Below are 21,686 nucleotides of genomic sequence, written 5' to 3'. Positions count from 1 at the left end.
ACCTGAGTCTTAATAATTACTGCATTATATCAGAGAAATAATTCAAGAAAAGCTCAGAAGTACCACATAAAGTGTCGCAGTATCTCCAATCCTTCTTTGCATTGTCTGAGAACACAAAACACTCCAGCATAGATACACATAAACAGACAGTAAGTGACAATGAAAAGATGGACGGCTGAGTCCATAATACTTTTTTTTTTTTTTTAATGTCTTTTTCTGTTCTTAATTTATATTTCAGCATTACAATACTGGTAAAAATATGTTTTATTCAACACAAAAATACTCTTTTTTTTGTGTTTGTTTTCCTTGAGAATAGATCAAAGAATTGATCAGTTGTCTGAGCTACATTCAATTATCTATTTAACATAGCAACAATCACCTAAATATTGAGTCTCCCACTGGAGTCTCCTGCTTGTGCAACTCTGGCCTCAATTGACTGAACAGACCTTACACAGTCACACTACTACGTGCAAATACAGCCCAATGAAATGTGCGTTACAGTCATACTTTGTGAATCAGAAAGTTCCTGGACCGCGCAGCTGAAATGACTGACTGCTTACCTCACAATGCCAAAGACAAACTCTTTGTCTACCTGTCAGTCAAGAGTGGAACGGATCATGATGTCCCTGCAAAGACGCCATTCAACAGCAATGTTTACGACAGTCAGAGCACTGCAGTGGTTATGTGATCGCTGAGGAATAATTCTCTTTGTGCCCCAACTATACCCTTAAAAAAACTCATCTCTTTACCAATACAGTACAATCAACTAGTTTTTTATTCTAATTAATAATATAAGCTGATAAAGCTCTGCAACTTAATTGGTGCTGGTGCTGTCCATAGTTGTAAGCAGATGTGAGAGCTTGGCCCTCTGGGACTGAGTGATATTCTGGCTCATGTGGATGATGCAGTCCATGGCTACGTCTGGGTTGGCTTGCACCAGGCTGAAACACAACAAGGAGTAAAGCTGGAGTTAAGCAGAACATGCAGAGATCGAGAAACTCTTCTGACCTGGTCTGCAGCATATTCAGTTATTTCTGCGTCAGAACATATGATTTCATGCATCTCAGTGAGGTCTCAGATATAGGATGGACTCAACAGCTAAAATATGGTTATCTCTTTGGTTTGTTTGCCATAAATGATTTTTAGTCTGTGGCGGAAGATGTAGTGACTTCCTGCTGTCCTGATGTCAATGGGGAGCTCATTCCACCATTGAGGAGCCAGGCATATGTCCATAATGTAGCTTTGAAATGTAACAGTACACAGCTAAAATCATTTTAGGATTCATTAAGACGTGACGTGTGGCTTTGGCAGTGATAAGATTATTGTAATAAAAATAAGCACATAACAACAGGTCACAAAATGTGTGAGTGTGTCTGCATACCTGCGGATGTGTTTCAAAGTGTTTTCCCTTTTCAAGTACTTGATGTTCTCTCGGATGCCAGATCGTGCGCCATCCTCCTTCGTTAAATGCTTCTCAAGCCACTCAACTACTACTTTGTTATTATCCCAGAGGTAGGCCTGGGAAAGCAGACAGTCTCTGATCAGCTTTCACAATAAAGCATTCAGAAACAAAAACAACCACATATATTCAGGCCGCAGGCAAAAACTGCAACTAGAAAGTTATATTAGAAATATATATATTCCTATATATTACTTTAAGACTCACAGTACACAAGTGTTAATAATGCTCATTGTAATTAACAAGGTGAAAAAATAGGATTACTTGACAACAATAGTGTCACGCAAAAATTCTCCAAAGCCCTTAAAATAAAGTTTGATAAATTAGTTTTCTTTGCAGAATTCCACCCATTAGCCTGACGTCTCTAATTGTCACCTTGACTGCTCCTTCTGTTTCAACAAACCAGCGTCGAAGCATGGACTGCATGTGTCCATCACTAAGGTCCTTGTTGGCCTGCAGAATCTCACACTTCACCACCTGCTCCAACAAGAGCCGACGCAGACGCCAGTAGAAGAAGGTCCGCACGTTTTTCCAATCCAAAATATCCTGTCAAGAGATTAACTAAAATGACTGCCTCACAGTCTCATATCTTTTTACATAATATTGAATTTATTTTCTGCATCTACTGTTCTGCATCTACACACACATACTGCTGAACATCAAAGTGGTCAGAAAGTGCACACTCACAGTGATGACACCCTTCTCCTGCATCCTCCCTGGGGTGTCGTGGAGCTCTGCAAACTGCACTGCCACCTGGTGGTAGATGGGCATCAGAAATTCCTCCCTGGCTTTGAGCTTTAACTCCAGCTCTCTGCACTGTTTGTCAGACAGCTCTGGGGAAGCTGATGGAAACAGAAGTGAGTGAATGAGCTACTCAAAGACTTGCCAGGAAGGTTATAAGCATCCCAGGCATATGGAAATAAAAAGGAAAATCAATTGGTTTTGTGGGTAGAGCAAGAAATAGCCTTTACCAAGCTGCTCAACCAGACTAGCATAAATGGAATCTAGTCTTCTCATTGTCTTCAGCAGATCCTTCCTCCTGAACTTGATCTCCACAGTACCCTCAGCCTCCAGCACACCACCTCTGGACATCGATAGCACAACAGCCACAGGGAGACAAAAGAAAGGCTGGTCATTCTCACAAACACACCTGTTAGGTTGGAAACTCAATAAAGTATCGCTTTAAGTACCTGCTCTCCCTGTCTGCATAGAGCTCCATACACAGTGGGTTGATGGTGGGGTCGATCACCACCCATGATCCTCCTCTCAGCTCAGCATGTGGTGGGATGTACACCAGCACCGGCTGATGGAAACTACGCAGTGCATCCACGATGTAGGCGCCAAACTTCAGTATCTGGTCATACATATCTGGAAACAAAATGGGAATAATAATAATGAGAAAGAACTCTTGCATGGAGTGCAGTCTCTTTGTACAGTTCATTATGGATCTGTTACCTTTCATTCCACCAGAAAAGCCCCTCCAGTTGGCAAACACCATGAGAGGAAGATGTTCACGGTTGAAGTCACAAATGGCCTGAGCCGTTTTAAAGGCTGAATCTGGAAACCACACCTGGCCCGCCTGCTGCAGAACCTGACATTTACACACACAAACATAAGTAGAGGTCGTTGAAAAAAAAGGCGAATGTGACCTTATGAGATTTGTACACGTTCGGTAGAAGAATAAGTCATTAGAACATTTCCCATAAAACTAGAAACAGAGCCCGTCTGCCAAAATGTCAGCCAGATCCATTGTACAAACAGGATGTGACTTGCGAAGGACATACAATGACCAGCCAACAAGTCAACTTGACCTGTACAAGAACACTGGAATATGGAGGGACAGTAAGAGATATGCAAGTAAACATCCGTCCAGATCAACTTGGGTCGACTTGCTCAAATTAGATTTCTTGATTAGGAGCTGGCGTGTTGATGGCATGTTTGTGTGAAATCAATAACCTTGATGTCGCAGTGTGATGTGACATTTACTCACTTTAGATTCTGAATCCAGGTTTGCTGGATCAGCTGGGACCGTGAACTCAACTGTCCGTGTTTCAACGGCAATGACACCAAGGGGAATTCCTCCTAACCTGTTTTAATTCAACAAAGTTATTGAATCATTTTACTGTATGATTTAATAAAAGCATATATATATATATATATATATATATATATATAAATAATATTTGAGTGTAAACAGGTTTACCGAGCTCTGCCCACTACCACCGTCTGAGCCCAAGACTCCATTATCTCCATGAACGAGCCATGGTCGAAGAATCCACTCTGCCAGGCACCTCTCACCACTAATAACATTAATGCAGACAAAAAAAAAAAATTAACAAGGAAGATTACTGGAAAAGATGGCTTTCAGAGTTGGACACTCACTGGGGTGAGGTCTTCCAGCCAGCATCCAGCGGGGGTTGTACGGTGCTTTCGTAGGAGTAAATTCTATCTCTCTGTCAACTGGATCTGTAGTTGATATGTGAGGCACAGGGGAGTGTTTGTTCTGGAATGAAAAGAGGAACAATAGTTAGAGATCCGAAGGGTCGGTCGGATACTTTTAGAGACGTAAAAGTCACACTACGTGAACTTCCACATGATCAACGAAACCTTTGGCATGTAGGAGAGCCACTGGAGGATGGTGAAGACACCCTCAAAGTCATCTGGCACGGTGGTGTGCGTGACTCCATTGTTGTGCATGATCTGGATCCCTCCCAGCTGGTTGTTGGATGTATAGACCTGTCTGCCCAATACCTGTGAAACATTTAAATTATTACTGAAGTGTTGAATTAATAATAATATGCAGATACAGTTTTTTTGGTTCCTCCTCTCGCTTTTAGGTGTTCTGTTGTTCAAGTTGCTTCTTTGAACACCCCATAACCTGAAGGCACCAGTATCCAAATAACAAATAAGTAATCTCTTTTGATTGGCTGTCTCTAGAACAATTAACTGTTTGCCAGTAGGCAGATGCAGTAAGCTAAAAAGCAGGATAAACAGTAAAAACATATTAAATGCTGCTACAAATACAGTAATTGTTCAAACCACCAGATGACACGCACCGCAAAATATCCTTTAACATCCCGAGAAAGTATATTTCTGGCAAACAATTACACACAATTTTAGAAGCAAACCCTAACAGACCCACACCATCGGAAAGAGCACTCTTCCAGTTCCTTCATGTTGGGCGCAAAAATACTTTGTTTCCCCTGAGACTAGCATTGAGAAAAAGAGGTCTGTAAGCTGTCAGTGGAGATATACATATATTTGCTTTTTAGATAAATCATCATCCTAGTGAGAACACTTGGATAGTCTTATCATTGAGCCTGAGATGGAGCGGCTGGAAGACGGGGTTTAAAGAGACGCTAGTGTGGAAGATCCTAGTAACTGTATACTCAGTCAAACTTGTGTTTGCTTCATGCACCACTGAGCAACTTTCATACAAATGAACTAGACCGCCTCCAACTCGGTCTCCAATTCTCTATTCATGGACAGACCAAATCCAAACAAAAGGTGTTTATTTGTACAGACAACACTTAAAATACTTTCTTTTCATCAATAACAATGGCATGTCTTAACCAAACTAACCTTGTTCAGAGCACCTGCTCCAGTCAGGATAATGTGAGAGTTTTCCACCTGAATCACTCTCTGTCCCAAACGAACCAGATAGGCTCCAATTCCAATAGCGCGACACGTCACCTGTAGGAGCAGAAAAAGTGACTCACGCGCTAGCGTCCCAGAGGATCACTTCTTACTCAGAGAAATCAGATCCACATTCTTACCATACTAATTGTAATGATCTCATCATATGCCTGGGAGGATTCTCCAGCAATGGTGCCAGAACCACGCAGGTTCTCAACCCCGAGACCGTCGTCCGTCCCAATGATATCAGTGATGATGTACCTGTACACAGTGATAAAGACCATAAAGGACCAAATATCTATTATCCCACAGACACAAGTTAAGCCAAACTAATGATTTGTCGTACCTGGACTCGCCACCTTCCTCTACATGGTGACAGTGAACCGTGTTGGTGGAGCTGATACGAGTGTAGTCCTGTGGTGTCAGGTAGAGGTACTTGAAGCCCTGCAGGGAAATAGAAATAACTTGGGATAAGAAATATAAAACCAGACCAACATAATGCTGCACTATTTCCTGTTGTCAGTGCCTCAACTTGTATAATGTAAATATTAGTAGAAACACATGACAAGGGTCACCTTGTAGACGTCAGTGGGGTCAATCCAGGCCACCTGGAACATGTGTTTGATCTCTTCAGCGAGGCCAATCCGCGCTCCACTGTTGGCTGCGACATAAATGCGGGGAATGCCGTCGGCCCGAGCCAACTCAGACGCCTTGAGGAATAACTCATCCTCTTGAGGACCAAATGAGCCGATCATGTGAGTGATGTCATTGCAGATGACAATGATATCTCTGCCCTCTGGGTACTCTGGAGTCTTCATCGTCATTCTGAAGGCAACCATTCCCACCTTGTGAACAATAGGTTTTAATGAGTGATACATCAGCACACTGAGAAAGCATGAAGTGACTTAAATGCTTAAAAAAAAAAATCCTACATCATTGTCGCCAGGCAGGCGGTTCATCTGCACTAGTCGACCTTCAGGGTCTAGAACCAGCTCGGTGCACATCAGCACGTCTTTTGGGTATTTGTCCCCAGGACCCCACAGCTTAAACAATGCCTACCGGAATATTTTAAGAAGGATTAAGACATTTTAGGAAGAACAAAACATGAAATAAACCCATGTCAAAGAGTTAGCAGTACCTGTCTAAACATCTCCGGAAAGTCATAGACGTATGTAGTCCCGAGAGTTTGAGCCTGGAAGCGTTTGGCCTGCAGCAGGTCTTTGGTCACATAGGGAGTGCTGATCAGCATGCCATGCAGAGGACCCTGCTTATCTCCATATGACTGGAACATGATCTGGAAAAGGTAATATATAATTATAAAACAACCACACAGAACAAATTTTCTGCCACATACCACATCTTTTGGTTACAATTTTTTTCACACAATGCTTGAAGGGGTCAACGCAGTTCACTGTCCTCACCTGTCCAGAACTTGGGTTGGTGACCTCCTTGTACAGACTGATGTCCAAGTAATAGCCAGACTCATTTGTGAGAAAAAGGCGGACAGGAATGGCATTCCCGGTTGGTGTCAGACGGATGTTGATCTTCAGCTCGGCCTGCAAGACCCGGCGCTTCCAAAGACGGCTGCCGTAGCGCATCACCATGGAGCGAACAGACTCCTCTATCTGAGGGGCCCAAGCAGAGGAGAAAAACCACTGAGAGATAAAACTGGTATACACAAAGAAGTCATATAAATGTATACGTAATCATAAAAAGGCATATAATAATATTTGTAGTGGTAGCATATATGTGCTAAACACTGACTTTAGAAGGGTCCATGATGACAGTGGGGACGAAGTTGAGGAAGATGTGGTTGCAGTCTGTGCGCACACCAGTGTTACTAAAGGCCACCTCCAACTCATCCAAGGCCTCCAACAGTAGACGTTCTCCCTCGTTTTGAAGGTACTCAAAGGAGGCTTCCTAGTTGTGTATAAAAAGAGATTTAAATTACCCAAACATTATTATAGCCACTACATATTAAAATATATATATATATATATATATATATATATATATATATATATATATATATATATATATATATATATATATATATATATATATATGAATCAAGGAATTATAAGCCTTTCACATCGGGAAAAAGTCCAAAAGCTGTGATTTCCAGGTGCTCCACTAACCTTGGTAATGAGATCAGAGTGGCGGATAATAGCTCGTACGAAGAAGCGATAGTCTGTGACTTCAGCTCCCTCCTGAACACGAGCAGCACCGAGGTACAGCTGCATCTTGTGGTTGGCACAGGGAACGGCTGTCAGGTAAAAGTTCCTCATGCGATTGAGCTCCAGCTGAAACGCTAAAGCCGGCTCCAGATTACGGTAAATACGATCCTCCAGAAACTGAGGAGAGACACATTTCAGCTGTCAAGTAACTGCAATCAACTCTACAATTACAGGTTTTATGAAGAAAAACGTACCCCATCTCGAGCTCTGAAAGTGAAGAACTTGGGGAATTCTCTCTGTTGAAATTACATTAAAATGAAAAGAATCAGAGAACAACCAAGTTTATTTACACAGTAAATGTAGAATTGTTCAAAGCAGTTATAATGGGAGATTTACTGAACAAAAGGAGTGTAGCTATGGTCATATATTTGGATGCAAATATTTGAACTGCAGCATATTCACATGAGAGGACAGCTATGAGAGTATCTATGTTATATATTGAGTTACATTCTTGCCAGCCAGAATCATACATGCAATAGGGACATACAGTATGAATAAATAAAAATGTAATTTCTAGTAATAAAAATGAATATTAGCCACTTATTTGGTTTCTTAAACTAATAATTAATGAATAAGTTACCAGTTACATCACAGAACCAACTACATTATGTGCATTTACCTTCTGTGCAATCAAAAATGTGATTCGCCTGATTCCATATTCAAAGAGGACAGCTCGCTGTAAAAAAACAACACCACAATTTTTGATTAAATATAAAAGAAACTGAAACAATATCTCACATTCACCATCTGCCTTGTGTTAAGAAGCTAGCTGACCTTCGATTGGGCAAAGGCTGTGTAGGCTGTAACCAGCGCATCATCGTCTTCTGTGTCTGCTGTTTTTATAGACACGTTAATGATGTGGATCGGGTTTTCCCTCGTGTTCTGTAGGGGATGAGGGAGAACTCTGTGGCTGTAGTGGATACAGATGAAAACATCCTTTTTAAAGATTAGACAGTGACTCTTGCACACCCACATCGCTCACCTTGAAGTCCTCCTCAAACAGACTTGAGCAGGACTCTGAGAAGGGAGCAGTCTCCAAGAGCGGTTCTGCGAAGCTGGTGAGAACTTCATCAAAATTCCTGCAAAGAAAAACAGAAACACATCAACAAGCAACTTATTTTTGCTTTGATCTACAAATTCTTTCCACTTCCAACAGAAGAGAGAAAGAAACATCATAATCAAGTTCAAAAAGGGACCTTTTGAAGTCGTCGAAACACTGGAAAGCCACCATGGCGCCCATGCGCTGGCAAGGGGGAGAAAAGGCTCCCTCCAGAAAGAGTTCACTGCTCTGTCTCCTCATGATGAAGTGGCTTGATCCACTCACTGGCACGGGAACCCTGAAAGAGACACAGAGGCAGTAAGAGCAGGACTGACCCACTGAATGTTCACATTGAGAGGTTCGCTTAAAATAAAAAAATAAAAAACACTGAACAGCCAATAGTACAAATATGCATACCAGGGACGTGTGGTCAGGGGAGGCAGGTAAGGCAGAGCAAATAATGATGAAATAAATATTAATATTTATTGACTTATCTTTGCTATAAATGTAATTTCTGTAAGATTCCAATCATTTTATATATTTTTTTAATATATATATATATTTTTTTTAATATATTTTTTATGAAGTTTTAATGTCAAAAGAAGATTAAAAAAAAAAAACTTTTAAAGTAAAAGTAAGACCTTAGTGGAATGAAATATGTACCTTACCTATGTGTGTTTGTGTAAAGAATGCTGATATGAAATATGAAAAACCACCAGTAGTCAATGTGTAGTAGTCAATGTGCGAGCTGCAATTGAATGGTGATTTAAGCTACTCTATTGGGTTCATAGGTTTGTAAATGTGTCTCTGAAAGAGTCAGCTCCTCTCCAGCCTCAAACCTCACCGCACGTCACATACAGAGAGCCATTCAAGCTGAAGTGGATGATCTTATGTATTTGACAAAAAGCCAGTATATCACCCTCATATCCAATTATAACTACACACAATTGATGGACATATTTAATGTATAGAATTGTTGTTATCCAGAGCAATCATTACTATATCTGATTGGGAGTTGCAAATCCAGAAGTCTGAAGCTTTAGAGTACAGGCTCTCCATTTGGCAGCAGTCAATAAAATCTCAGGCTTGACATTTCTAAGAGGAACATTGAACAAATAAAACATATGGACCTCTCAAAAAGCTCAGTATTGCGAAGCAACAAAGAAACATACGAAGAAGCGCTGCTAAAAAGTGAATGAAGAAGAACTTGTTAGAGGAGTCCTTAAGCAAATGGCACTGATTTCACAGGATAGAAGGAAAGAAGGAGCACAGCAAATTCTACATGCATTGCTGCGAGACATGCACACGATCAGGTGGGTGGTCTGGCTGATTGGGAGGAGCTTTACTCTACCTGTTGAGAGTAGGGTTGCTCCCTCTGAAATCAGATGATTGACAGGTGAGTATTAGCAGTGAGTGATCAAACTGTGCCTCTACCTCAAGGCATTATGATTAGATTAAAGCACTAAACAAGATGCTTTGCACAATCACATTCATGGTAAAAGCGCTCTGCATTCACTGTCAGCCAGAAGCACTTACAGCAGCAGTTTGTAGCCTCTCCACCTGCACCACTGAACAGGATAAATATTACATTTATGTTTATTGATCTATCATGTCAGTGTCATATTGTGGCTGAAGTAGCGTAAAATAATGTTTTTGTAATAAATAAACAAAGTCTGTATAAAAGCCCCCACACACTGTGACAACATCACAGCCTCTGATGCTGTCTTGACATAACATCTGTCCAGTTTTGGAAGTGGAAACAATGTGTTATTAAAAGAGTATTTTGAGTTGTAAAAATCCATGCTCGCATTTGTTGCACTCTGTTTATTGTTAAATGTTTATTGTTAAATGTTATGCACCTACGGCCAGGACAAATTCCTTGTATGTGAAAACACACATGGCAATACATGGTTCTGAATCTGAATGGAGTTTAATGAAGCATTTAATTTTTACCTGTTCGGATGTGATGATGGCAGCATAAACTGGAAGTCTACAGCGCATGTTCCATCCTGCAGCTGGTGATGCTGGATGCTATTCAGCTCATAGGCGATGTAACCTCTGCGCACATACACCTGAGAGTCCAGACAAAACCAGAGATTATCACTACTTAAAAAATAAAAATGCATATGAAATAAGGTGTTAATACCATGACCTTACCTCCAAGGCAGCCATGCAGACAACTTGGTTGGAGTGATAGAAGAAATTGGTCAAAACATCAAAAATGGAGGTTTCAGAGAGAATAAGTTTCTGTGGCAAAGAAAAAAAAAATACAAATATGAATTTGATATTGAAGCTGCTCCAGGAAAGTATGACTAGAATTTAACTTTACCACACAATAAGACTTACCTTCAAGTTTTCTGGACAAAACTGGTGCCCATACATGTCAATGGCTGACAAGAAGATGGACTCCACTTGGTTGTGCCTTAGTTCATATGATGGTAAATGGCACGCAATCAAGACCTATGGCACATTTAGAAAAAATAATATCAAATCCATACAGATGGAATAACATTAAAAGGATGACACTCTCACAAAGTATCCAACTTGATATATCCAGTCTTTTAGCTTGATCGAACACATTTAAAACAAACATAATAGTATTTATCTGACACTGAACAGGCAGTCATAGACGTTACCTGTCTGGCTCTCAAGGCAACCCTTGAGTTCTCCATCTTGCTCAGCTGCGTGAGCTCGTTCAGAATGGCCATGAGTTCATCTGCTAGCATGGAATCCCTTCCACATAGTTGGTCCTACACAGTGTACAAAGTGTCTTTCACTAAAACTTTAGTGTCGAGCATTGTTTGACGTATGTGTGGCATTTTTGAGGCCTTACTATGAGCATTATGACGAGGATGTTCTTCTTGGAAACCTGGGCATGAGAGAAGATGGACTCCAGCACGGGGCTCATGTCAGGTTTGTGCTGCTGTCGCAAGTTGATAACGCACTTGTCGTAGTGAGCTATTTGTGAGAACAACAGTAAACAGACGTTAGCTATGACAATCCATGATTGTGAAATAAATGTACTCATCTAGAGTTTAATGTATTAATTTCACCATGTTGAAACTGTATCTCCACTTGCAGATATCTCTTCAGCAGATCGAGAACCACAGACTTCATGTAACCTCGAATTCCACTGCGGTACCTGGGTCAGCCACATTCAAACATGTATCAATCAATGGGATATTGTTCCATGTATTACTGCTGTACAATCTGCATCTGACAAAAAAGGAAAAAACTAACCTCTGCACAAGCTGGACAATACTCTGAGTGTTCATGAAGAACACCTCTCGGTCAGCCTTCCTCTGCAGGGTTGCTGCATGGCTGTCGAGAACATTTGCAATCTGGAATAAACAAAGAGAAACATCATCAGATTACATTAAAAACTTGCACAACTGCAAACAACAATATGACCACGCGCATCGGCGTTACTCACCCTTTGGCTCGGAAACTGGCATAGGACAGAGGTGATGTTGCTCGCGTACTGAGCCATGACTTTACGGATATCTTTCTCCACACTGGGAGGAATGCGACTCGCCACGCTCGTCATGATCTCCTGGAGTTCCAACAGCGGCAGCGAGGGATCCCTGAGGGTCTTCATCAGAGTATCTACCCACTGTTTCAGCTGCAGATGTGAACATGTACATATGATTAACACCAATGACATCATTTAGGAATCTGTCAAGGCAGAAAGCCGGCTGTGTACCTTGATGCTAAAGAAAGGCTCTTCAAGGCAGTAGCCGGCCATGACCTTCACCAAGTTTTCCAGCACACAGTGAAACACCTGGTGAAGCTTTTCACCAATAATGGGCAGTGGTTGCTGCGGTGGCAATATGGCTGTGTTGAGCTCCACCTATAACCAGAGGTGAAAGCAGAAAAGAACAGAATAAAAATTAAACACGGGACATATAATATAATTATTTATTTCCCAGGTAAAAGTTACAATCAACACTTTCAGTGAGTAAATTTTTTTTTTGCCAAGATCTGAACATCACAACAAAGTTATACTAGGTGAATACTAGGCACAATTAGGAGAACACAAAATGAATTTCCATTAATTTACCCGATGTATACTGCTTGGGTCATCCAGCTCTACACGTGCCAACACGCAGCCAGGCTCGAGAACAGCTCCAGGTCTCTTAACAAAGTGGATACAACCAGACTGCTGCACAGTCAACGTCATCACCATCTTCATCACCTGAAACCACAGCGCAAACAGCCAGTAAATACAAAAACTGTATGCCTCAAGAAATCTATTTTATTAATATGTGTCACATTCACCTCAACCTCTGCATAGGTCTCTCCTGAAAAAACATGGCCTCCATCGTCTAACATGTACTGCAGCAGTTTACCGGCAGTGGGCGACCTCAGCATCGTGGGATCCTTCTCCTTCTCAAATACACAAGTCTTGTTCCCAACAGTGACGCGATAGCTGTGGGCGATGAGGTAATTAAGAATCAAACAAACGAAAAGATGAACGAACTAGATCAAAAGATTCAAGAGCTCTTGCCTGTCCACTTCCTCCTTCATGTAGGTGATATGGCTGCTGCCGTCATAGCACAGGAGGAGCCCCCCATCACTGAGCCTGTGGACGTCTATCTCAATGTTGGAGTCGTTTAGTATGATGACATAAGTGGTTGGGGATTGGCGAGCAACCTGCAGGTAGCAGAAGTGATAACATATTGATTAAAACAAAGAAGAGTCACACGAGGAACGTGTGAAGGGAATAAAGCAGATACCTTGAGGCAGAACTTGACTCCTGCATATATTAGGTCCACATTGACAGAGTTGAGGAGACTGGCTGCAGGCAGTACTTGTCCTCTATGGATGCAGGAGGTTTTAATAATTAAAATATATAAACATACAGTGAGAATTGTAGTGAGACATTAATAACAAGGGGCCTGTGTCGACTGACCTTTCCAGTGAATGCAGGAAATCAGACATGCTCTTTTGGAAGCTGGCATCAGCAACATGCAAAGCCCCACAAACAATACCCAGCATGGTATCTGGTCTCTCCGCCTATAGGAGAAGCATGTGGCTTCATGAAACAAACACCCCCAACTTCAGTGACCAATTACTTAGCCGTGTAATGATTTGTGGCACAAAGTCACCTACCTGCACTTTCTCTGCAATGAGACGATCCAGCCAGCTGGTGTCGATATCATTGTTTCTGAAGTTTTCCGTCTCTAGTAATTTAATGAGATATTCAACCGTGGTCCGGAAGTCACCTCTAATGGACAGCTCCTTCATCGCCACCACCATGTTCCTTAAGCACATGACAAATATGACAGATGATTTTTTTTTGTGCTAAAACTGCATATTATATTGTATTATATTATATAGAAGTAAACCAAAATCCACTACAAATAAATTGCAATAGTTGTGAAAGTATATTGCACAGATTTCATTATACTAATATAAGTTATATAACTATAGATATATAACTATACATCATTTTATTACATAATTTTATTACAGCAGTTACATCATTAGGGCGTCAGTGGCTGTTGCCACCTGAAAGCCTTTATTGTTCAAGATTAGATATAACATTGGTAATAAAAACAAAAGAGACTTACGAGATGGCTTCTTCGCGGTTTTCTCCCCAGGAGAAACAGTGTCCAAACTGGGAATCTGCAAATTCATGGAGGCCTCCAGTTGCCCCCACGCTGAAATAACCCCAAACGTTTTTACTGCTGCGGAAGTTCAGCTCTTGTACGGTGCCAGAACTGGGCTTGAACCCCTGGGAGAAAGCACAAAGATGACAAGTCAGTGTTGCAAATCAAAAGAACAGAACAAAGCGGTGCGTTGGTGAAACAGAGCTCTACCTCATCAGGGTTCTCACTGGTAATCCGAGCAGCTATGACGTGTCCTCTTGGACTTGGCATGTATTCTGGATTCTCAAAGTCAATAATGTTGTCACCCCACGGAGTTTCTCCATAAAGCAAGCGGATGTCCTTCATTCTATAAAGGGGGATACCCATCGCAATCTACAATAGATAAAACAGTTAAAAATGGAAGGACTTGAACTCTGACTGTAGTCACATTTGCAAGAAAATTACTAATTTTGTTCCAAAAGTATGATTCTTCTTCTTTTTGTTTTACCTGAAGCTGGGCAGCTGGCAGGTTTACATCTCCGATCATCTCTGTACACGGATGTTCCACCTGCAGGCGAGGATTCAGCTCCAGGAAATGGAAACTTCCATTTTCGGAGTAAAGATATTCCACAGTGCCTGCGCTTACATAGCCCACCATCTTGGCCAATCGCACAGCATACTGGGCCACGAAGAGGAGACGGAAATGCCAGGTTTTAGCCAGACAAGTGTTTATTTAGTGGTAGAATAAATACATGCAGTGATGTAAGCTAACCTGTTCCATTTGTTCGAATGTTGAGGAAGAAGCTACGGTGGCAGGAGCTTCCTCTATGATCTTCTGGTGCCTTCTCTGGATGGAGCAGTCTCGTCCAAAGAGAGAGATGGCGTTTCCATACTCATCAGCCAGGATCTGAACCTCAAGGTGTCTGGCATGCTGAGCCAGCTGCATGATAAAGATAGGCGAGCCGGGTACCTCCGTCTGAACCTGCACTCAAAATAATAAATCAACTTAGCTGTCAGAATTTGACCAAATTTAACCGTATAAAAAGGGGGTGTAAATCAAATCAAACCTGTCTAAAGAGGCTTGGAAAATCCTCAGAACTTTCTACAGTCCGGATACCCTTTCCACCTCCACCTTGAGAGGCCTTGATGACAACAGGATAACCAATTCTCTCAGCCCACTGCAAAGAAACACCACATGAAATGTAATTCATCAAAAAGATTCTTCCGTAAAGGGATTCATAATTTGGGTAAAAAAGAACCAAATGTGAAGATATTATTATGACTTTGCTAAATGTACTTACAGCTTGCCCATCATCTACATCAACAACACAGCCTTTTGAGTAGACCACAGGAGGAACACTGATTACATCGCCCAGAAACTGGTCGTCTTCTTCCCAGTCCACTCTCAGACCTGCAGCAGCACAACACACATGCAAGAGAACAGGAATACACTGACAAACACTGTGTTACTTTACATTATGTGAACTGGGACATTGTAGGAGGGAAAATCAATACCTGATCCGCTCCATGGTAGCGTGGGAATGTCAGCACTCTGAGCCACAATAGAGGAAGCCACCTTATCCCCGAGCGCCCACATGGCCTTACTGGACGGGCCTGAGAGAAAGACAGTGGGGGAACAATGGAAGCTAAAACCAATACGAATAAACTAAATTAAAATGGTGTGAACTTTATGTGTTTTGAAACCGGATTTTTACCTAAGAACGTTATTCCTACTTTGTCCAACAGCTCAGGCAGTTTGGGATTTTCTGAAGCGTGACCCCAACCAGCCCAGACAGCCTGTTAATAGTGAGACACACAGACATAACATTTAGCAGACATTGATGAACAGGTAGGCAAGGTCAAAGGTCAATAAAGGTTACAGACCAGAAATAGCAACAAAAAAAGCTAAGAGTACCTGCACTGGGATTCTTTTCGCAATGTCAACTATCAGCTCTACGTTGGCGTAGTTGTTGTTGTTGGGCCCACCGGGTACCGGCACATAATGGTCTGCCATTTTAATATATTCTATAAAGGGAACAAGCAGCATGTGATGATATGAATATAATACTATTTGATGTGTGATATCTTCTGCTGGCCGAATACAAACTGATAATTATTTTGTTCACAATGACCTGCATTAGCTTTCAAGTCTTCAGGGGTAACCATGACAACAAAACGGATGGTCCTTTCATTACGAAACATTTCGTAGGACCAGCGACGAATGGAACGCATGCATTTGACTGCAGCTATGCCGTTGTTAGCAATCAGCACCTGCAACAGACACAGAAACCACTTGTTTCGCCTGAAAAAAGACAGAAATGCTGCAATGGTCCTATAACAATGAACTACAGAGATGAAACAAAAGACAGGGAGGGCTTTACTTTTTCAATGACGCGGTTGCCACCGAACCGGGTAACAAACTCTGCAGGAGAGGCCACGGTGAAGTCCCTCTGTAGATCCATCTTTCTGTGATTATGTCCTTTTTTCACCAAGTGAAGACCAGACATGCTAGGCCTGGAGTGGAAACGTCATGGTTAGTTGTCTCCTATAATTACACATCACACCTAAAAGCTGAAACAAATAACAAATAATCCACAAAACTATACAGCAGCAACAACAAGGGAGCACTGAAAATCAAAAACCCAAGTCAAATTTCACTCTCTCTCCTCTTCATGCAAAAACACTGTGGACAGTTCATTTGTTTACAGCCGTATCTTCACAATAACATCATACAACTGCTTTTAATCAACTCACGGAAATAAATAACTATTTATGACAGAAAATTTTATCTGATGTTTACCAACAACAAGAGACAATAGAAAGGTAAACGTGTCCATCAGCCTGATGCATTCATAGAAACGTTACAACAGATGTACTCGACTGGGTCCAGCAGAAGTCATGACTGATAAAACATATATTCAGAAAGATTCAGAAAGATTACAAATAAACAGCGGAGCAAATTTGAGTGATACCTGGCAGTTTTTTTTAAAGTATGTTGACATAAACCCAAATGATCAATAGAGTTCACTTGAGTCTACACATGTTTTCTTGCAGGGTTTTACAGTCACATGCTACATTTCTATGTTATACAAGCTGATCATCTCATCTGGTTTACTGACATGTTTGAATTCCTTTATAATGTAAACAACACACATAGTACGAGAACACAAATGCAAAACAACTGTACGTTTAACTTAAAATAAAATTACAAACCATGCTTATCAGCTGGCTGGAGCCGTGTTCATTCCAAAGTCTCAATGCAACTGCGCCGCAAGCCACCTCATATAAATGCTGTCCTATGTTGAGATATCCCTGAGAAACACTTGTGTTGCATCAGTGAGCGATATTGTGAAGTTGAAGTGCAATTTTGTCTGAGCCAATATGAACTTTAAACCTAACTCTGGTGCTGTTCAGTTAATCAAGATTGCACCGCTATTTAGACAGTTTTGATCAACTTTTTTTTCAGCTGTGTCACGCAGTGTTCCCATGTTTATACACAGTCCAGAATACGACGCAGTAGTTCATTTACACAGATACTTCACCAACCAAAGAGTATCTATTTACAAACATGACTTAGTCTTGTTGGCTTATTATTTTTTACTGTGGTTTACTTGTGGTCTTTTTAACGCTTCCCTCCTCGAGGGTACACATAGTCAGATTTTTTTTTCTTCTTCTATTTCCTCAAACTTATGTGTGCCAAGAAAAGCTCTCTTCAGTTACATACCAACAGTAAGAGCACACGTGTGCTAGTCCCTGTTCATAAACAAGTCTGCAGAAGTTGTTTCCGTATCTATTCAACTTTCGTACAAAGTAATTACCCATGTTTCCTTTTTCTCTGCAGCTGTAACGTAAAGCATTTAACCAATGCACATAATAAACTATCCAGCAAAAGTATCAAATTACGTCCAACTTTAAATAGTGCTTACCTTCAGAGACATGGGAACACGTTGAGACCCTGACAGCTGTTTCCTTCTATTATATAGTATACTTTAATGCCTTTCAGTAGGGAAACTAGAATTTAAAATGTAAGACAAAAACAAAGCACCCCGTACAAAGTGCTTCCTCTCATGTGCTCCCTCCCTTTTCCCCTCCCACTTCTGCTGCAAAATATTCTACAGATCCCTGTGACAGATCACAGGCTGCTTATTCTAAATATACAAAGTGGCAAGGCCGAGACAGGATGAAAGTTTTTTGTTTCTACCACTACTTCATTTATGAAAGAAAGCAACTACTATCCAAGCAAAAATCTGGAGCCAATCTTGGACCTAAAAGGCTGAAATCTTAGTACAGACATGTACAAAAAGATTTGTTTTCTATTTTATTACAAGTGCATCTTCTCCTGCAATAAAACTATTTCTATGAACTGCAGGAAGATGCTTCCAAGGATTAGATTCAGGAGAGGAAATGATCTTACCTTGTTCTCCTTTATGATGCTCTCCACAAGTCCTGCTTGCACACATAGCTTTATGCTTTTGGGTAAATAAATGCAACTAAGCATGTGAAACTAAACATCTCACTGTGTGCACCAAAAAACCTTTCTGACCCACATTCATCTGATAAGATACGCTTCATAGACCATCACCTGGTATAAAAATAACTCTCCACTATGCATACTGTAAAAAAAAAAAAAGTAAAGACATAGAAATGTGTGAAGGTTTTTTAAGTATCTTTTGTTAGCTGGGCTGTGACCGAGAGTCACACCACAGTTTTCAAAGTCGTTTTTGTGCAAGCTCTTGTTCCATTAATAGAGCTTGGGGGTGTTTGGCATGCGACAACAGCACAGGTCAACGCCACCCGGTCAGGTGATAAGAAACAGCTTGTGGAGACAGAACAAGCTGGAACAAAACGGCACGTCACCAACGTGGCCACGTGTTTGACCCACATATTTTAAGACAATACATCCTCTACAAGACCTTAAAAAACAACCCTGTTTTGTAATATAATTACCCGCCCCACCTCCCGCCCCTCCCTCGCTCCCTCCTTTAATGAGAAATAAAAAATGTGGGTCTACGTTGGTGACGTGGCATTTTGTGCTCACTCTGTCTCCACCAGCTGTGTCTTTATCACCTGACTGGGTGACCCTCAGACAAATATTTAGCGTGCGAGAGATGCTTCTTTGTCTATGTCTCATGCCAGAGTTTAAACTTCTAGACAAGGCGTGTCACCTTTGTGGGGTGATGAAAACATGTCTGACTCGAGACAGCTGACATTAAATCAATTCTTTGAAAACAAGGTTGCTTACTTCATGCCTGAGGGGCTGGACTGTGGCACTGCAGAAGATTCGGGGGCGCAGGTCGGGGGCTGTGATGAACCGCTTGGATGGTTAGTGACCAGAGGATCCTCATCTGAAGAGTTGTCCTCCGATGCTCCAAGAATGAATCTTAGGCGTTCCCTCTCCTCGGGCTCTGAGCTCAGCATTGGCACCTTGGTTTTGGGAAATTTTCGGGTGTTCGTTCGCAATGATGACTTTTGCGATTTCATCTCGTAGGACGCTTGCAGAACCTCAGTTTCCACTGTTTTTTCTGCAGAACCCACGGAGTCACTGCTGGCCTTAGGACTGTTATCCTCATTGTGTGTTGAGGAATTAGTAGGAATGGATGGGGGGCATTGTGCAGCAGGCACAACCTCCTTGGCTGCAGTTGGATGACAGCCAGACTGAGATTTCTCTCTTTTTGTGGGCATTGCTGCCGTCTTGGTATTAATCCTCCACACGAGCAACAATATCCATAGGATTAATCCAAAAGCTGCTAGGAGGAACATTTACAGACATCCTCCTGAGACTGCAACAAGAGCAAAGTAGACATTATACGTCACAAAAGAGATGATAGTAACATCTACACTTCATCACATCGGTAAGCCAAATTAAACATATCAATACGGGGTATCTCTCTCACCCCACATGGTAATAAGAGATTCAGTTGCATTCAGTGACAGTTGACTGATAAATCCAATCCATATTATATTACATTATTATATAAACAGTGACACCATTGTTTATTTTCAAAAGGAAAATGTCTTGTTCAGTCTTTGTCAAAATGCATTAACAACCCCTTTCAAATGATCCCTATCAAAAAGGTTTACTTGTTCATGATAGGAGTTGAAGTAAAAAAACATTTTAATTTGTAATTAATCAAAATTCTTTATTTTCAAATATCAATGTCAGTCAAAAAATCAATTGGACTTTTAAGGTGATAAGAGGACAGACACCGTCTCGGGAAAGAGCCATGCTGGGTCATTTGAGATTAGATCTGTGGATTATTCTCCCACTCAACTTTAAAAACAATATCTTTAAATTTAAGATTGCGATGTTGAACTATACCAGTTAGGTCTGGCATGCTACCTTTCCAAGCCAGTGTCCAGTAATCAGCCTACAACAGCTGCCATGAGAGCCAAAGGCAGTTGCTTCATATAGGGTAAAGGTCAACACTGAGGGAATGAAGGAGGAGGCACAGACATACACAAACCGTATTAATGAGTAGCTCAAGGCACGAAACTAAATAAATAAAAATGAAGGATAATATTCATATCTGTGTGAAACACTTTTGAATTCCTTATGTAAGCTAAAATCTGTAATTCAAATCAAAATGAAAGGTATTTTAATAGGAAATTAATGTGAAAGGGGCATTCAATACAGAATCATGGAGGCATTTGTCCTCTGAAGCCACTTTGACTTTGGCTAAAACAAAGAAAATGCTAAGCTATCACTTTTCAGATGAAGCACAATGTTCAAGACCATTTCTTCACAAGAATAGCATTTAAAAAGTTTGCATTTCTTGTATCATATTTTTTTTACAACCTTCGGAAGCTAGTAATTCTTACAGTACTAGTCATTTACATTGAATGGATACTCCGCTATATGCTAATAGAAGATAACGGTAGTGTGGTAACTTTAGCTCCATACTGACCTCAACCGACCGCCAAATGTACACAAAATGTCACAGACTAAATTTAGGCTCATCGCCTGCTAACTTAACTCAACACAGACTCGTGTACTGCTTTCTCGCAATAAATTATAGACGTAAGTGACAGACAAAGCAGGATGTTCAATGAAGTCAATTCTGAGAAAATTGGCATGGAAACATGGCACAGGAAAATCAACCTGTTCTTTAAGCTCAAGTATTAAGTCAATTGTATCAATGACATAAACCTCGGGTTTAACTAATTTAAGCTAACTTTTAAAAGTGGTATTCGCTCATTAAAACATATTTGAATTACACATACCACTACAGAAAACGGGCATCACTACTCTGTCATTGTTGATGTTGTTGTTATTGTTGTTGTCGCGATACAGGCTAGTGAGCTAGCTGACAGCCAAACCACTTAAGTCTGAGTCATTTAGATTTAAGCTACATTCTTCAATGTGGACGTATCGCCACCGAGACCTCAAACTCCGCATGAAGTGAGCTGCACAGGTAATCGTTTAAATAAAGTTCCTGACAGCAGTAGGAAATAATGTCACTGCACCTACCTCCAGTCCCGTCTCTCTTTCAGCCTCCCACCACAGTCCACAACACCTTCCACCTCGCCAGGATGGTAAACATGTGCAGGGAGGGGTTTCACGCTCCTCCCAGGAAGAAGCACTCCCTCCGAAGATCGTGTATGTAAACATGTTCAGGCTGTGGTTAAAAACAGCGTGAAAATAAATAGCTAATTGTCTGGTCTACAAATGGCAGAAACTCTTGCTACGTTTAATTTCAATGGGATAACTTCGAGATGGCAAAGAT

The 21,686-nt window shown here is 41.1% G+C and overlaps 1 protein-coding gene across 8 annotated transcripts; it reads right to left on the bottom strand.

The window, feature by feature from the left end:
• Positions 1-757: 757 nt before the first annotated feature.
• On the bottom strand, positions 758-21,554 carry acacb (acetyl-CoA carboxylase beta). Of its 8 annotated transcripts, none has more exons than XM_068604936.1 (55): positions 21,431-21,496; positions 20,303-20,388; positions 19,205-19,742; positions 16,344-16,476; positions 16,095-16,233; positions 15,878-15,987; positions 15,678-15,759; positions 15,478-15,576; positions 15,264-15,373; positions 15,030-15,140; positions 14,735-14,944; positions 14,471-14,641; positions 14,194-14,355; positions 13,945-14,108; positions 13,484-13,634; positions 13,284-13,387; positions 13,108-13,189; positions 12,879-13,024; positions 12,650-12,800; positions 12,432-12,566; positions 12,075-12,221; positions 11,805-11,993; positions 11,612-11,712; positions 11,425-11,513; positions 11,205-11,329; positions 11,008-11,121; positions 10,718-10,831; positions 10,529-10,618; positions 10,325-10,443; positions 9,723-9,746; positions 8,529-8,669; positions 8,306-8,411; positions 8,107-8,214; positions 7,952-8,008; positions 7,527-7,568; positions 7,234-7,449; positions 6,860-7,015; positions 6,517-6,720; positions 6,234-6,389; positions 6,028-6,150; positions 5,671-5,940; positions 5,442-5,539; positions 5,236-5,356; positions 5,042-5,152; positions 4,067-4,210; positions 3,842-3,962; positions 3,663-3,759; positions 3,450-3,546; positions 2,915-3,050; positions 2,650-2,827; positions 2,431-2,543; positions 2,147-2,301; positions 1,835-2,005; positions 1,382-1,518; positions 758-941 (listed from the first exon to the last, which is right to left on the bottom strand). In XM_068604936.1, the coding sequence occupies exons 3-55, from the start codon at positions 19,720-19,722 to the stop codon at positions 815-817; spliced, it is 7,275 nt and encodes a 2,424-aa protein (XP_068461037.1). In that variant the 5' UTR covers positions 19,723-19,742; positions 20,303-20,388; positions 21,431-21,496; the 3' UTR covers positions 758-814. The 8 variants fall into 8 exon arrangements, with proteins under 8 accessions (XP_068461037.1, XP_068461038.1, XP_068461035.1 ...); XM_068604937.1 differs by lacking the exon at positions 21,431-21,496 and adding an exon at positions 20,868-20,885; XM_068604934.1 differs by lacking the exon at positions 20,303-20,388 and having other exon boundaries at positions 21,431-21,554.
• Between the last annotated feature and the right edge of the window lie 132 nt (positions 21,555-21,686).

The sequence above is a fragment of the Clinocottus analis genome, unplaced genomic scaffold (assembly GCF_023055335.1).
Source record: "Clinocottus analis isolate CAN_PGR_092001 unplaced genomic scaffold, fCliAna1.0.p SCAF_7, whole genome shotgun sequence".
In the NCBI taxonomy this organism is placed as follows: domain Eukaryota; kingdom Metazoa; phylum Chordata; class Actinopteri; order Perciformes; family Cottidae; genus Clinocottus; species Clinocottus analis.
This window is presented reverse-complemented; position numbering and strand designations above follow the sequence as displayed.

Coding starts and splice junctions, on each gene's coding strand:
- acacb (XM_068604934.1), bottom strand. CDS start 19,722: ATGTTCCTCCTAGCAGCTTTTGGATTAATCCTATGGATATTGTTGCTC. Junction 15,374..15,477: donor GCTACCATGGAGCGGATCAG/GTATTGATTTTC, acceptor GTGCTGCTGCAG/GTCTGAGAGTGGACTGGGAA. Junction 8,009..8,106: donor CAGCCTTTGCCCAATCGAAG/GTCAGCTAGCTT, acceptor GTTTTTTTACAG/CGAGCTGTCCTCTTTGAATA.